This window comes from Misgurnus anguillicaudatus, chromosome 19 (assembly GCF_027580225.2).
Source record: "Misgurnus anguillicaudatus chromosome 19, ASM2758022v2, whole genome shotgun sequence".
Taxonomy (NCBI): Eukaryota; Metazoa; Chordata; class Actinopteri; order Cypriniformes; family Cobitidae; genus Misgurnus; species Misgurnus anguillicaudatus.
In genome coordinates, this window is record NC_073355.2 from 38,818,241 (window position 1) to 38,835,549 (window position 17,309).

At 43.0% G+C, this 17,309-nt stretch overlaps 1 protein-coding gene and 1 long non-coding RNA gene across 2 annotated transcripts in view; both read left to right on the forward strand.

Moving 5' to 3' along the window:
* Positions 1-2,431: 2,431 nt before the first annotated feature.
* LOC129433805 (uncharacterized) lies at positions 2,432-6,410 on the forward strand. Its single transcript, XR_012359356.1, has 2 exons — positions 2,432-5,921; positions 6,108-6,410. It is a non-coding gene; the product is annotated as an uncharacterized lncRNA (long non-coding RNA).
* A 247-nt stretch (positions 6,411-6,657) lies between these two features.
* LOC141350839 (Fc receptor-like protein 5) overlaps positions 6,658-17,309 on the forward strand; it is a 33,197-nt gene continuing 22,545 nt past the window's right edge. The window contains exons 1-9 of the mRNA XM_073856667.1: positions 6,658-6,723; positions 6,854-6,965; positions 11,017-11,289; positions 13,447-13,710; positions 13,874-14,146; positions 15,174-15,308; positions 15,429-15,599; positions 15,717-15,998; positions 16,415-16,666. Of these exons, the coding sequence (XP_073712768.1) occupies positions 6,658-6,723; positions 6,854-6,965; positions 11,017-11,289; positions 13,447-13,710; positions 13,874-14,146; positions 15,174-15,308; positions 15,429-15,599; positions 15,717-15,998; positions 16,415-16,666 (1,828 nt within the window). The remainder of the gene's footprint in view (positions 6,724-6,853; positions 6,966-11,016; positions 11,290-13,446; positions 13,711-13,873; positions 14,147-15,173; positions 15,309-15,428; positions 15,600-15,716; positions 15,999-16,414; positions 16,667-17,309) is intronic.

Genomic DNA, 17,309 nt, shown 5'->3' on the forward strand with positions numbered 1-17,309 from the left:
TTAATTCAGCTAATTTGAGAATTTTGTCACCTAAAATATGATTTTTTTACCGTATATTAAAAAAGTGACCACCCTGTAATAATCTGACATGATGAATACATTTCTGCATGTACAGTAGGTGCACCAAACTCTGTAATGGGAAAGTTTTTTGTAGTTTTTTTCTAAACGTTTTTTTTTTTTGTTTACAAAAATGCAAATAAAGGTCTTTCAAAGTTAAAGGGCCCTATTATAACGATCTGAAACGCAAGTGTAAAGCGCAAAGCGCAAGTGACTTTTTGTCACGACACGGTACACGGGGAAGACAGGACAACCCAAACGCAGACTTAAATAAAGAATACTTTAATAAACATGAACATACGAAACCAAAACACCCACGAGGGGGTAAAATATTACAATAACAGAACACACGAACTAAACTAACTAACAAAAACACTTGGAAACACTAACTACATCAACTTACACAAAAGACCAGGAACAGAGAGTAAACACAGGGATCTGGAAAGGGAACAGAGAATAATACCAACGCACGGAGGACAGGACAGAAGGATATTAAATAGGGAATTCTAAACAACAAAGACCTGAATCTAATCAAACATAAGGGAGCGGGAAACAATTCACGAACCCTGAGAGAAACGTGGACCGCGGAAGGGCATGTCACACAACTCTCTCAGGGCAGACACGTACTGTCACAACCTAATCCCTCAAACTCGGATAAGACAAGAAATGGAGAGACCAGGTCGTGACACTTTTTGGGCGGATCTTGGGCGCTGTTGCTATTTTCCCAGCGGGAGAAATAACTCTTGCGCCAGGCGCAAATCAATAAGGGGTTGGTCTGAAGTAGGTTCATTATTCATAGGTGTGGTTTGGGCGTACCGTCAAATAAACCAATCAGAACGTCAATCAACATTCCCTTTAAACGCGAGGGCGCAAGTTCCATGGCGGGTTGCTATTATTATGATGGATTTATCAGGCGCACGCCAGGAGCGGTTCACAACCGAGGAGACCGACGTTCTTGTAAGAGCAGTCAAAGACAGAGAAGTTGTTTTGTATGGGGATGGGAGAAACCCGCCCAAATCAGCATCAGTTAAACAGGCGTAAGAGGAAATAGCCACAATTGTCTCATCAGCTGGCATCCCCAGGACAATGATGTCAGGAGATGGGGGAATCCCAAGCTTGCCAGCATAAATCGGGCACGCCGTGTAACGAGAGGTGGATCTCTACACATGACCTGACGCCAGCAGAGGACATCGCTGCGTCCACGCTCACCGCTGAAAGTGTTAAAGGGTTTAGGGGCTTTGAAATCGGACCCAAGAAACGCAGGCAGTCGAACCCCAAAGTATACTTACAAATCAAGTTCACATACATTAAGGTTTCTTATGAAAACATTTTAAAGGAACAGTATGTAGGATTGTGGCCAAAACTGGTACTGCAATCACAAAACTTGGGGCTAAAACTGGTACTGCAATCATACAACTGGTGGCCAATTCACAAAATGACAACATAAACATCAGTTGAGGGCTGCAACTCCACTTTTTAAATGACAATATCCTGGCCAGACCACTGTTGTGAGTGATATAAGTATTTGAAATGAAAATGATTTCTTAATGTCTAGTGACATATCAGGGCCATTTTATGATTTATGATATACATTTTTTACATCCTGTTCCTTTAATTATTATTTAGATAAAATAAACGTAATACAGCCACACAACAAACTTATGAAAATATTTTAAACGTTATTTGCATGATAATTTTTTAACGCAGCCACACAAAATAAATAAAAACTATCACCACAATGCTCACCACTGTGATTTCCCTTATCTCATGTGTTAATATTTTTATTGTAATAATTTATGATTTGCAAAAATAACTGTTGCATCTGTGTAGATTAGATAAGCAAAGTGTGTGCGCGTTGTGCACGCTATACCTTAAGGTCAAGCATGCACCCTTAAAATAGCATAATGAACCACACGCAACGCGTCACTCACTTTAGACTCACTTTTTTTTGGTCAGTGGCGCAATTGTTTTTTGAAACTGCAAAATAGCATCAGGGATGGTTTGCGCCGGAACACGCCTCCTTTTTTGCACTGAACCACCCAGTCTCCTGTCTCCTATGACAACCCAAATCACGGCTTACGAGCAACAGGTGCGGGAAATTAATGTGGCAACTCGTGATTGGAAGAGGTGATGAAGATGGGACATATAAATAGATCTTTTAGAAACACAAGGAGGCGGTTGATTTCGGGGCGAGCTCCGTTCCTCCAAGGGCAGACCAAGACACACACTCCTTTTGAAGAGACTAAAGGCGCCGTTGAACCGGGAATCGCTTTGAAGATTGTGACGACCGAAGAGCTGCACGGCGGAAGGAAGGACCCGGGAGCTGTGGGGAAAAGAGACCAAAACAGAGATTGTGAGTACATTCATTGTTTATGTCACAAGGTGACGATCTTTTGGGCGGAACCAAAAGTCGGGAAACTTTGGTTCCGCCCGGATGTTTCCGCCCAGACCGAAGAACGGGAACACCGGACATCCGGCAGCTTCGCGAAGGCTGTAATCAGCCGATTGGGCACAGCTGTGCCTAGTTAAAGAGATCGCCAGGCAATTGGGTAACTGAAGTACAGAAAGGAGTATTTAAAGCACAGTTAAATGACAGTTCGGGAGTTCGGGCACGAGAGGGGGATTGACACGGGGAGAGCTCCTCTGCTTAGGGCAGGAGAGGTAACTACGTACCTTTTGAAGAGCCCGCAGGCTCTGTTGATCCGGGCTGCGCTTGAAGCGCGCGGAAAGAAGACAGGAGCTGCCTGGGGTGAAAGAAAGGCGATACGTGAGTGGAGAAAAGGAGCACCCCGAAGAGAGCATTGTGCTGTCAAGCCTGCGTGTAGTGTGTGCTGGAAAACGGAGCTGTGCTCATTTTTGGACGTGGTGGCTGTCTGTGTTTCTCTCTCTCTCTCTCTCGTTGCAGTCTTTATTGTGGACCTGCTGGAGTAAACAGGAAAGTCCTATGGGTAAGAAGGAACTTGGTTCTAACCAATACTGAAGGAGTAAAGCAGGAAGAAAATTGACCGTCTGGTACAACGTAAATAAAGGCTATCCGCCGTGAGTATACCCTTTTTGTGTGGAGTAACTGACAAAAATTGACTTGTGTAGTCATTGGAAACCTCCAGGAGAGGGAGGGCGGCCCTACCCCTCTAAGAGTGTGGTGGGCGAGCCGTTAGAAGTACACATTCAAATAGCCGCCGCAACGAGACTTATTGTGGTCGTATTTCCCATCGCCTTATCGTAGCCCAAGCGCAGTGGAGGACACCGGGCGCTTCCCTTGTGGTGGTACACTTATAGTGTGGTGAGTGAGACTGTGTAATAAATCTTTTCACGTTGGAGTGGTGCTGTGTATCTGCTGTGGGTTGCTGTGTGTCTTGTAGATGAAGCCCCGCATCATCCATTTTCTTCCACTGGGCAGAGGACGGAGAGGCAAACGACTACAGAAATCACTGTCACTATAAGTAGTGTGCTGTTTGGAGTGCGAAGGGACGCAGACTAAGAGCTGTCCGTGACCGTGAGTAAACCATTGGAAAACATTCGTGGTGTGAACTTACCTGTGTCTGTTTTCGTCGCAGAGTCAGAGGCGAAAGGGTCCGCCGCCCCGTGGTCTCTACGAAAAGGGCGCCCCCGTCTAGGAATTGATCGGCCTATGGGCATTGGAGATAGGGCAGCGCTCGACCCGGTGAGGTGGTGTGTGACCTTCGCCCCTCTGTTGACCTACGGAGGAGAACCATACCTACCCCGAAAGCTGTAAACAGCAGAGCCGGTGAGAATTATTCGAAGTCTCAGTAACAGTGTCTTTGTGTTCCAGCGGCCACCTGTAGAGAGAGAACAGAACGAGAGTGAATTATTGCAGAGCAAACTGTGAACGTGATACCTACCCACAAAGCTGTAAGCAGCAGAGCCGGTGAGAATTATTCGAAGTCTCAGCAACAGTGCCTTTGTGTTCTAGCGGCCACCTGTGGAGAGAGAACAGAACGAGAGTGAATCATTGAAGAGCAAACTGTGAACGTGATACCTACCCAGAGTGCTGTAAGCAGCAGAGCTGGTGAGCAATACCCGAAGCCCAAGTAACAGTGTCATTTGTGTCCTAGTGGCCGCCTGTGGAAAACGAGAAGGAACATGAGGAGAATGGACTGTGGGAAGATACAGTGGTGCTGGAGGAGAGCCTAGAGTGGCAATTGTTTTAAGTCCCCCGCTTCCCCTTCCCTATTTAATATTTTTAAGTAATTTAATAAAGGATATTTTAAGTTTATGCTTACCTTGTGTGTCTGGTCATTGGGGTGGCTTTGGGAATCTCCTCGAGGTGGAGAAAGGGGCGTGACCTTATTTACACCTGGGCCCACCCCTACCTGTGACAGATTTGGCGTAGTCGGCAGGGTACCTCGGGTGGAGACCAAGGTCCCCCAATGGCCTACCACATTTTTTTTAAAGAAAGCTCCCATCAACGCTCTATAAGTCCCCAAACAACGCGTTCTCGGGACGAGAACGGATTGGCGGGGGAGGATGTCACAAGGTGACGATCTTTTGGGCGGAACCAAAAGTCGGGAAACTTTGGTTCCGCCCGGATGTTTCCGCCCAGACCGAAGAACGGGAACACCGGACATCCGGCAGCTTCGCGAAGGCTGTAATCAGCCGATTGGGCACAGCTGTGCCTAGTTAAAGAGATCGCCAGGCAATTGGGTAACTGAAGTACAGAAAGGAGTATTTAAAGCACAGTTAAATGACAGTTCGGGAGTTCGGGCACGAGAGGGGGATTGACACGGGGAGAGCTCCTCTGCTTAGGGCAGGAGAGGTAACTACGTACCTTTTGAAGAGCCCGCAGGCTCTGTTGATCCGGGCTGCGCTTGAAGCGCGCGGAAAGAAGACAGGAGCTGCCTGGGGTGAAAGAAAGGCGATACGTGAGTGGAGAAAAGGAGCACCCCGAAGAGAGCATTGTGCTGTCAAGCCTGCGTGTAGTGTGTGCTGGAAAACGGAGCTGTGCTCATTTTTGGACGTGGTGGCTGTCTGTGTTTCTCTCTCTCTCTCTCTCGTTGCAGTCTTTATTGTGGACCTGCTGGAGTAAACAGGAAAGTCCTATGGGTAAGAAGGAACTTGGTTCTAACCAATACTGAAGGAGTAAAGCAGGAAGAAAATTGACCGTCTGGTACAACGTAAATAAAGGCTATCCGCCGTGAGTATACCCTTTTTGTGTGGAGTAACTGACAAAAATTGACTTGTGTAGTCATTGGAAACCTCCAGGAGAGGGAGGGCGGCCCTACCCCTCTAAGAGTGTGGTGGGCGAGCCGTTAGAAGTACACATTCAAATAGCCGCCGCAACGAGACTTATTGTGGTCGTATTTCCCATCGCCTTATCGTAGCCCAAGCGCAGTGGAGGACACCGGGCGCTTCCCTTGTGGTGGTACACTTATAGTGTGGTGAGTGAGACTGTGTAATAAATCTTTTCACGTTGGAGTGGTGCTGTGTATCTGCTGTGGGTTGCTGTGTGTCTTGTAGATGAAGCCCCGCATCATCCATTTTCTTCCACTGGGCAGAGGACGGAGAGGCAAACGACTACAGAAATCACTGTCACTATAAGTAGTGTGCTGTTTGGAGTGCGAAGGGACGCAGACTAAGAGCTGTCCGTGACCGTGAGTAAACCATTGGAAAACATTCGTGGTGTGAACTTACCTGTGTCTGTTTTCGTCGCAGAGTCAGAGGCGAAAGGGTCCGCCGCCCCGTGGTCTCTACGAAAAGGGCGCCCCCGTCTAGGAATTGATCGGCCTATGGGCATTGGAGATAGGGCAGCGCTCGACCCGGTGAGGTGGTGTGTGACCTTCGCCCCTCTGTTGACCTACGGAGGAGAACCATACCTACCCCGAAAGCTGTAAACAGCAGAGCCGGTGAGAATTATTCGAAGTCTCAGTAACAGTGTCTTTGTGTTCCAGCGGCCACCTGTAGAGAGAGAACAGAACGAGAGTGAATTATTGCAGAGCAAACTGTGAACGTGATACCTACCCACAAAGCTGTAAGCAGCAGAGCCGGTGAGAATTATTCGAAGTCTCAGCAACAGTGCCTTTGTGTTCTAGCGGCCACCTGTGGAGAGAGAACAGAACGAGAGTGAATCATTGAAGAGCAAACTGTGAACGTGATACCTACCCAGAGTGCTGTAAGCAGCAGAGCTGGTGAGCAATACCCGAAGCCCAAGTAACAGTGTCATTTGTGTCCTAGTGGCCGCCTGTGGAAAACAAGAAGGAACATGAGGAGAATGGACTGTGGGAAGATACAGTGGTGCTGGAGGAGAGCCTAGAGTGGCAATTGTTTTAAGTCCCCCGCTTCCCCTTCCCTATTTAATATTTTTAAGTAATTTAATAAAGGATATTTTAAGTTTATGCTTACCTTGTGTGTCTGGTCATTGGGGTGGCTTTGGGAATCTCCTCGAGGTGGAGAAAGGGGCGTGACCTTATTTACACCTGGGCCCACCCCTACCTGTGACATTTACTTTTGGATGAGTTGTTAAATTAGAAACTCACTGTTGTGTGGAAGGATCTTTTGTCTATAGTGGCCCCACCGTAGAAGATCGGAGTCGGTGGGTGTGCCAAGGAAGGACGAGGTGCACAGAGCGCTGTAAGGGGGCTGATGAACTTCATCCCACTCGCTGTGACGGCGCTCCAACAGCTTCCCCCCGGCACCAAGCTGGATCGAGTGTGAGAGTATTGGCCTTATATTTCACGAAAGAGTGTGTGCTGCTGTGGGTGAGTGTGCTAATTCGACGTGTGTGCACTGGAGTGTTGCAGTGTAGTGCTGTGTCTCCCACCATTCATACTTACCCCAGGTCCGGCTGAAGTACCGTGTGTGCGGGCTCGTGGAGTGCAGAAACGGTGGTACCAATGTGGGTCTACATCATTATTCCCCCTGGCTTGTGTGTATCTCACCGCAAAGAAAAAGTGAGTACAGTGATTGAAACATTGCAGCAATAAAGGCATTGATCTGTAAAAAGCAAAGGAACCCCCTACCTAACTGGCGTTGTTGTGTCTTGGAGGAAAAACTTGTCACCTACCTTTGAAACAGGTACTCCTCATACCCCAGGACAGGGTGGAGAGTGAGCCAGCATCCAGCCAACCATTCTGTTACCCCGGTCAGGTGACGTACAGTTTTCCCTCATTCCAAATACTGCTTGAAGAATACGTTTAGTGCGAGCAAATACAATACAATACAATACAAGTTTATTTGTATAGCACATTTAAAAACAATTTAAAATTGACCAAAGTGCTTTACAGAGACGAGAACAAAATTAGAATAAAACAATTTAAAATGAAAAATAAGGTAAAACACAACAGCTAGTATCAAATGACATTAAATGCCAACGAGAAAAAGTAAGTTTTCAGGGCAGATTTAAAAATAGAGAGTGTTTGAGCAGCTTTTATGTGGGCCGGGAGACTGTTCCATAACTTCGGACCAATGACCGCGAAAGCGCGGTCACCCCTGTTTTTAAGCCTAGTTCTAGGGACAAACAATAAATCAGAATGTCCAGATCTAAGAGCTCTAGACTGAGATGGCCGGTGCAGAAGTTCTGATAAGTACTGTGGTGCCTGGTTCCTCAAAGACTTATAAACAAAAAGCAAAACTTTAAAATCAATCCTGTACTTGACAGGTAACCAATGAAGCGAAATTAAAACTGGTGTGATGTGTTCGCTTTTACGCTTTCCTTTTAGGAGCCGGGCGGCAGCATTTTGAACAAGCTGTAATCGTGAAATGCAAGACTGAGAGGCACCAATGTACAGAGAGTTGCAATAATCAAGACGGGACGATATAAATGCATGCATAACAGTTTCAAGGTTCTTATCAGTCAGAAAGGGTTTAACTTTTGCTATGAGGCGCAGATGATAGAAACAAGACTTTACCACAGCACCTATCTGCTTATCAAGCTTAAGGCTGTTATCAAGCAAAAAACCCAGATTTCTCACACAACTGGCTTTTTGAGGTAACAGAGTGTCAAGTTCAACATCAGGAGAGTTGTGATCATTTGAACCAAACTAAATAATTTCAGTCTTGCTCTCATTAAAACGTAAGAAATTACTAGTGAGCCAAAGTTTCAGTTCATCTAAACACTCTAGTATAGACTTAAAAGCAAGTTTGTCATCACGCTTTATAGGCAAATAGATTTGTGTATCATCAGCATATAAATGAAAAGATACTCCATGTCTAGATAGAATAGAACCCAAAGGTAACATATAGAGATTGAACAGTACCGGGCCGAGAATAGATCCCTGTGGGACACCAGAGCTTAACTTTTTAACAGAAGAAGAATGGTGCCCAAGGGAGACCGAGTAACTCCTATTAGATAAATAAGAGCGAAACCACTGGAGGACCATACCCCGAAAACCCACACATGCTTCAAGACGCGTTAATAAAATGTTATGATCCACCAGGTCAAATGCTGAGCTGAGGTCTAGTAAGACCAAAGCTACAGACTGCCCAGTGTCAGTGGAGAGCAAAATGTCGTTCATAACTCTTAAGAGAGCTGATTCTGTGCTGTGGTGAGCTTTAAAACCAGATTGAAATTTCTCATGTATATTGTTAGCATTTAAAAAAGGCAAAAGTTGGTTCAAAACCACTTTTTCTAAAATTTTTGAAATAAAAGGTAAATTAGAAATTGGGCGAAAATTACTCAAAATTGAAGGATTCAGATTAGATTTTTTCAGAAGAGGCGAAACAGAGGCATGTTTGAGGCTGTCAGGTACAACCCCAGTGGAAAGACATTTGTTAATGACAGTCAACAAATCTGGGCCGATAGTTGAAAAAACTTGCCTAAGAAAGCTAGTGGGGATCACATCCTGAGGACAGCTAGTAGGTTTTAAACCAGCAACAATTGATTCTAGAGAATCCAGAGTAATAGGCTCAAAGACAGACCATGTAGAATAGCAGAGGGGAACATCTAGTGGTGAGTAGGCTGAAGAAGGTAAGAGAGATTTTATCTGATAGATTTTGTTGTTAAAATAATTAGCAAAATCCTCACAAAGAGAAACAGATGTCACAGAAAAATGATTAACAGTGGGATTGAGAGCAGAGTCAATTATTGAAAATAGAGCTTTAGGCTTACCAGTGTTACGCAAAATTAGCTCTGTGAAATAAGTGCGCTTAGCAGCTTTAGCAGCTCGTTGAAATGCAGATAGAGAATCCTTTAAGATGTCATAAGAAACTTGTAGTCTATCCTTATTCCACTTACGTTCAGCCCTTCTACAGGTCTGTCTAAGTAAACGAGTGGTGTCGTTTAACCATGGCTTAGAGTTATGCTTGTGTTTTTTTCAGTTTAAGAGGAGCAACAACATTTAACATTTAAAATTGCAGTAAAGCCTATATATATCCAAAACCAAGAGTTATATCTACCTATCAAGCCTGTGAGTCCCACGTAGCACGTCAGCAAACTAAGAGCCTGTAAACCCAAACCAAGAGTTATACTTACCTATTACGTCTGTGAGCCCCACGTAGCATGTCAGCAAACTAAGAGCCTGCAAACCCAAACCAAGAGTATACTTACCTATCACGCCGGCGAGTCCTACGCAGTACATCAGCAACACCTGGAACGAGAGACAGAGCACAATAACTTATTCATTCTTGTGATCACAGGAAACAGAGAGAGAAAGACCTCTGCAACACAGAAGGAAGGGCCTACCTCCACCAACGAAGCCCTGTTTTGTCTCGGTTCTGGGGTTGATATTGGACTCTAAACGGGAAGGCTCCTCAACTGCAGGTGACCGCTAGACTTCTCTCAAGTAATTGTGTGTTCTTTTGCCTCCAGGAGCCGAGGAGGGCGCCACGTGTGCACTAAAAAGAAAGAAGGAAGCCACGCTTTGAGCTAAAGAAAGAGAAAAATACTTACCGAGGACGAAGGAGCTCCGTCCTTTCCCCTTTGGCCCCCTCCGCTCCCTCTGCAAAGATTATTTTAAATTCCCCTTTCCCCCTTCCCATCTTGATTTTAATTAATTTAAATAAAGCTTGTTTTAACTTTCACTTATCTGGTCTTGTTGCTTGGTCATTGGGGTGCTTTTGGGGACCTCCTCGAGGTGGAACGTCCGGAGGGGCATTAGTGGCCCGCTCCAGTTGGTAACAAGAACAAAAAAAATCAGGAGATTAGAAGTACTCCTCATACCCTCATACAGAGGAAATCAGTGAAGGGGGATTTAAATGATTTTTAAACTTAATTTTTAAATCAAGCTGTTTTAATGAAAATAAAACGCTTCACGTTGTTTCCTAATCACATGACTTATTTTTGCGATAACATCCTGCTGTCTATACAATATCCCACTTATTACTTAACTTAAGGTGAATTTTAATCTCATCCATGTGCAGTACTCGGGAGTCCTTTAAGTTATTTTTTGCACCAAAAAATAACTTAAATTGGAGTTGTGATCAAAAGTTGATGAACTCCGAATTAGCCTGAACAGAGGCCTGTGTGTGAGCCCTCTAAAATGGTTATTCATTTCAATTTGAATAAGGTATTACATATGTAATGCATCCTCTTTAGATGTTTTTGAGTATAAAAGTGTCATTATACGAAACCTAACAAAACTAAATTCACAATTGTTAATCACATAAATATGCTTGTAACCAAATTCTTTAATATGTAATTGTACTTGTAATCACTCATCTATTATTCAAATATTTCGAATATTACATGGTCAAAACATGTATCCGGCACCAGTGTTCCTGGTAAAGGGGGAATACAAGGGTGTAATGGTCATTTTATAGACCTGAAGGCCTCATTTTGAAAACGGGGCCTTTCTTGGAGTCAAACTTTGGTAAAGTGTAAGTATGTTTTTAAGTACATCTGATACTACTGTAAACCACAAAGAAACCTTTTGTTAGAATTTTGTTGGGGTCAAACCATATTCGCAGCTGACTAATATTGTACTTGTGATTGCAAGATGTTAATACTGCTTAATCATGCTTATTACCAATTACAAAAAAGATCTTCCCATTGATTTTTTTATTCAGAATCTTCAGATATTAAACCAACTTTGACTGTGCAGCCATGGACACCTGTGTTCATTGGAGACACAGTTACTCTGACCTGTGAGGTTCATCAGTCCACTGGATGGGGGTTTATCTTTACCAAACCTCCAGACACTGAATACTATGAAACTACAGGAACTAAAACAATCAGATCTGTGCAAATCTTTGATGAAGGAGAGTACAAGTGCAAAGCCAGCAGAGGAAACCCTCGGGTTTATACACAAGACAGTGAACCAATAACAGTGACAGTACAGAGTAAGTTTTTTTTACTCACATAATCATTTTTACTCACACGTTGTGTCAAGATCACAATGACCATCATAAACCAATGAATACCATGCCCTGACAGTTAATAAGGATTGAACTTTTAATGTTTTGGATAAAATCTGGTAATTACAATATATCGAAATAATGTAGTAATGAAAACTGTAGCCAAATAGCAATTTTGTTCCGGCTCACATACAACAAAGAATGACTGCCCTACAGTTGTCATGGCTAGTCCGTGACATGTTTTGTGTGTCTCACTTATCCGTTTCACCTGGACTTACATGGACTAATTACGCCAACACACTACACCTGTTGTATGTTTGATTGTATATGTATTTATACGCCTTTGTTCCGTCAGCCTGGGACAGATGAATTTCACTACTACCCTGTCTGTTCCTGTGTGTGTTCAGCGTTCTAGTTTTTACTCATCTGATTCCGTTGTTTTGTTTTCTCGTGTTTGATTTTCACTGTCATCATTAATTATTATCTATTTACCCAAGAACTCTGCACATGCGTCCTGATTTCACCACACCAGAAACCAGCCGTGACAGAATCATCCGGCCAGATTGGACGCAGCAAGTTCGCGAAGGGCGGTTCCCCCAAGAATTTCGTTGAGGGGGAGTAGTGACATCGGGGTTCAGATTCCATCAGCAGCCGTGACAACAGTGGCCCAGTTCAGGCACTGAAGGTGGTCTCTATTCGGCAGTCTTTCAGACTCCGTGCGGTCACTGACCTGCTGCAATGTGCGACCAAGGTCACTGCACAATACATTGGACGTGCGATGTCCACCCTTGTGGTCCAGGGAACGCCATCTCTGGCGGTGTCTCACGGACCAGCCATTCAGCAACGTCCAAGAGTAGACTAAGGCCATCATGCCACATTGGATCCCAGTTTCCCCCTTCACTACATTGGCACCTTAGCCTTCTACGATTTTTCGTCCTCCATTCAGGCAGCTCGGAGGAACTCACTGTAAACAGTCCACCTTGTCCGCTTTGCCCGCTACAAGAGGTGGAAAACGAAATCTAAACAGCCTTGAGACGGGCATCCTAGAGATGGATAGGGATCGGTCTTCGGGAGATGGTGAAGGTACCCATTCCCCCTCAGAGTAGGACTGGGTGGGGTATCCTTGGTTTTTCATTAATTTTTTCCCAATGGTTTTTCAGCCGGCACCCACAAAACCAAACAAAGAGCAAATTCCACCTTTCTCCAGGTCTCCAGAGAAACATGGGAGCTACGGACAGGCTCATAACCTAACGTCATCCCCTTCCTCTATCGCCAGCAGGGGTTTTGAATTGGCCGGGAACCACACACGGGGTCTCACCAGCTCAGCCACCCATCTGCAGAGGTGGTTGAGTGTTACGTTATACAATACTTCTGTCAGTGTGACCAAAGACCACACACTGGCGATCACCTCTGCTCAGCTTACCAGGGTACATCGGTTGTGCCGTTAATTCCTCTCGTTTGGTATCTGAGGGCTTGGAAAGAGTTTCCCAGTTCGCCTCGGCTACGCGATTCACTTCGCCAGGCGTCTCCCAAAATTTACCGGCATTCGCTTCACTATGATGAAAGCCACCGATGAACACATACTACATGCAGGGATTGCTGGTGAAGGACAAGATCAAGCTGATCCCTCCAGCTGAGATAAGGTCAGCGTTTTAAAGCCCTTACTTAATAGTACCCAAGAAAAGAGGCAGGTTGCGATCGATCCTAGACTGGCATTCGTTGAATCAAGCACCACACATGCTGCCGTTCAAAATGCTGACGCCCAAGAGCATATTTCAATGCTGGCTTATAATAGCACAGTCTCGCCAGATGCTTTGGGGGAACACAGGGATCAGTGCTCAAACACCTCACTCGTTTATGTCTTCAGGTCAACTGGGAAAAGAGAAAACTTTGCCACGTGCAGAGGATCCCTTTTTTCTGTATGGAACTGGACTCAGTCCACCTGATGGCACATCTAAGAGAAGTATTTGTACAGCCACAATTGACTTGCTTGAGGAGTTCATTCAAAGGCAAGAATTCAGAGAACAGATGAGTCTTGAGTAATGATTTAAGTTCAGACATTTTGTTGACACTGCAAAGTGATTGAGGTAGGGATTTCCACAGTTTTGTGCACAGACACTAAACAATCTATCCCTAATACAGATGTAACACCAACTCTGACTGTGCAGCCACAGACGTCTGTGTTCATTGGAGACACAGTTACTCTGATCTGTGAGGTTCATCAGTCCACTGGATGGAAGTTTTTCTTTGGATACCCTTCAAACACTGAATCTGATGAAACTACAGGAACCAAAACAATCAGATCTGTCCAAGTCTCTGATGAAGGAAAGTACTGGTGCAGAGCTGGAAGAGGAAACCCTCTGGCTTCCACAAAATACAGTAAACCAAAAACAGTGACAGTAAAGGGTAAGTATTTATACTCACTTTGTTCTGAGAAAACAATGACCTTTATTTCAAAATTCAATGAACAAGTGGTTATTTATTTACAGAAGATAAAAACTGTAATCTGATGACATTGTTTATAAATATTTGACATTATTTACAGTGTGAATTGTTTGTCATTGTACAGAAAGACCAACACCTCTGTTGTCTGTTGACCCTGCTGATCTTGTATTCAGAGGAGAAACTGTCAATCTCAAATGTGTCATCAATGGAGGAGGAGTCAGCAGCTGGCAGTACAGCTGGTATAAAAATGATTCAATCATCCAGCAGAATAAACTTCAGTATTACACAATCAGATCTGTTACTGAGTCTGACGCAGGTAAATACACCTGTAAAGGAACAGAGACCAGAGGATCACGATACTCACACATCAGTAATGCAGTTTCACTGACAGTATTAGGTGAGTCTGTTTATTATCATTCAAGTCAATTTCATTACGTAGGAATAATTGACAACAGGTCTTTAAATTATGTAAGGAATAATTGATGACGGGCCATTGAATTATAAGAAAATAATGCACACCAAGGTGGCAATGCGGCACGACGAATTTCAAATAATTCAAAGGACCGGAGTCAATTATTCTGCTTATACCACGGTTACCACAAACATTGCTCTGGTGCCCATTTTTAAGACATTTGAAAAGATAGGTGTGCGGTTTACAGAAAAATAATCAACACCCATAGAACATTTCTCAGCCAATCAGAATGCAGCATTCAACAGACCCGTGGTATAATTTAAAGTAATGCACAGCTCACCCAAGGTGGTAATGCGACATGAAGTGGAAGGGTGCATTATCTTCAAATATATAAAAAAACTGGACTCAATTATTCTGCTTGTACCACAGTTACCACAAACATTGCTTTGGTGGTTATCTTAAGACATTTGAGAAGTTGGGTGTGCGTTTTACAGAAAAATAATCAACACTCGTGGAACATTTCTTAACCAGTCAGAACAAATCATTCAACAGACCCGTGGTATAAGACAAACCTAAATTCAACCTGTAGTTTACCAGATTTTCTACCTGCCTTTGTGACAAATGTTGGCATGCACAAAAATTGTGTTTATACAGATAGACCTATAGTGAGTGTTGATCCTGACAAACAGCTGTTCAGAGGAGAAACTGTTACTCTGAGATGTGACATACAGGATACAGGAGACACTGAGTGGACATACAGCTGGACTGTAGAGAAGACAAATAACAGAAATATAATCACACAATGCAACACACAAGAGTGTAAAATCAACAACATTCAACAGACTGACAGTGATAAATACACCTGTAGAGGAAAGATACGTGAAAGAAACACTGAGATGAGTGATGCTGTTACACTGACTGTATCATCAGGTGAGTTTATATGTTTGTTCATCATATTAGTGTGAAGAGATGAAGTGTAACATGTTATTCATGAGAGATTGATCACTTTCAGATAAACCACAGACAGTTTTAAGTGTTTCTCCACAGCAGTGGTTGACTGAAGGAGATTCAGTAACTCTGATGTGTGAGGTTAGTTCATCTACAGGCTGGACATTCAGCTGGTTCACTGTACAGAGTCTTTACTCAGGTAATATCTCATTCATCTCATAACAAATACATCAAATTATATTATTCAAAACATCTTAAGGGTTAAATTAGATTTTCAGTTTTTAATTATAAGAATGTGTATAACATTTTGACTCTACAGAGAATAAAGTTGATTATGAGCTGGTGTCAGTCAGCAGTAGAGGATCTAAAGGCATCTACACAGTGAGTTCAGTGACTGTGAAGCACACAGGAGTTTATATGTGCAGAGCAGAGAGAGGAGATCCAGTCTATCACACAGAGTACAGTAACACACAAACACTGTGGATCACTGGTGAGTTCATCACACACAACTAAACAACAACAATCTCTTACACTCTGTGTCTTATATCATTCATTCATTTATTTATTTATCTCTTATAAAGATGATTTTCTGTCATTTTCTTCTCAGGTGTTTCTCCTTCAGTCTCTCTGATCATCAGACCCAACAGATCTCAACACTTCTCATCTGAATCTCTCTCTCTGAGCTGTGAGGATCACAATAACTCTACTGGATGGACAGTAAGAAGATACACAGAAGATAAACTGAAACCTTGTCCATCATCAGACTGGAGATCTACAGGAACAACATCTACATGTACAATCAGATCTCTCAACATATCTGATACTGGAGTGTACTGGTGTCAGTCTGAATCTGGAGAGAAACTTCATCCTGTTAATATCGCAGTACACAGTGAGTATACATGGCAGTATTAACATTTATGCATTTGGCAGAGGCTTTTTGCATTACAAGTATGCCTTTTCTCTGTATGGGTGTTACCTGGGACCAAACTTTTTTTTTTGTGCTGCTAACACAATGCAGTACCACTAAATTACAGAAGTTATTGCTCAGCCTCATACTAAGACTTAATGCTGGTGTGGTTGCCGGGGTGTTGTTGTGTAATTGCTGAGTGTTTTAGAACATATTGCTGCAGTAAATTGTTACAAGGATTTTTTTTCTAAGGGTGTTGTTAGAGTAAAGAATACGTATATGGAGTTCTATTTTATTTGTTTTATCATGTCAGATGTGACCATTTGATAGAAATATCTAAAAATCAATCTGTTATATTTTATAATTTATAATCATCAGTAAATTCTTCTGTTGTGTAGATGTTGATGTGATTCTTGACAGTCCTGTTCATCCTGTGACTGAAGGAGATAATTTGACTCTACGCTGTTTATATCGAGATAAAAACTACTCTAACCTGACAGCTGAATTTTATAAAGATGGATCAGTGGTGCAGAATCAGACTACAGGAGACATGATGATCATCCCTACAGTCTCAAAGTCACATGAGGGTTTCTACTACTGTAAACATCCAGAGAGAGGAGAGTCTCCAAAGAGCTGGATCTCAGTCAGAGGTGAGAGTCTATAGAAATGATCTCAAGTGATTTTGTTTGTTGTTGTTGTTCAGATATACTGCATAATAACATGTGTTACTGTTTCAGGTGTTTATCAGATGTTTGGTCTCAAGATTTTCACCTTTCTGCTGACAGTTTGTCCATATCTGTTATCGACAGTCGTTCTGGTTTTCAAATACTGTAGACTGAGAGGTGAAACATCTGTCTGATTTAAAGGGTTATTATACAAATTAGTCTGTTTTGTCATTATCACTGAATGTGGCTGGATTATAGCTGGATAAATTAACATTGATGTCTGTATGATAGATGAGTTGTGTTGAATTTTTGTATCATCTTTCACTTTATTAGCGACGCTTCTTCTGTACAGATCCTTTGATTTAGATTTTTCTAATGTTTCTTCTTTATCTACTTAAAGTGAACCAATTTCATTGCTAAAAAACTTTATTTTTGTGTATTTAGTATAATACAATGTGTTCACATGGTTAATTGTAAAAAAACACATACCATACAATTTTGTAGCTCCAGATATCCCTGCTTTCCTCAAACGCTCTGATTTTGTACAAAACTCATTGATTTGAAAAGCTCTGTGTCCCTGATTGGTCAGTATGTTGTGATTGACCTAAATACATCTGACGTCACCTTT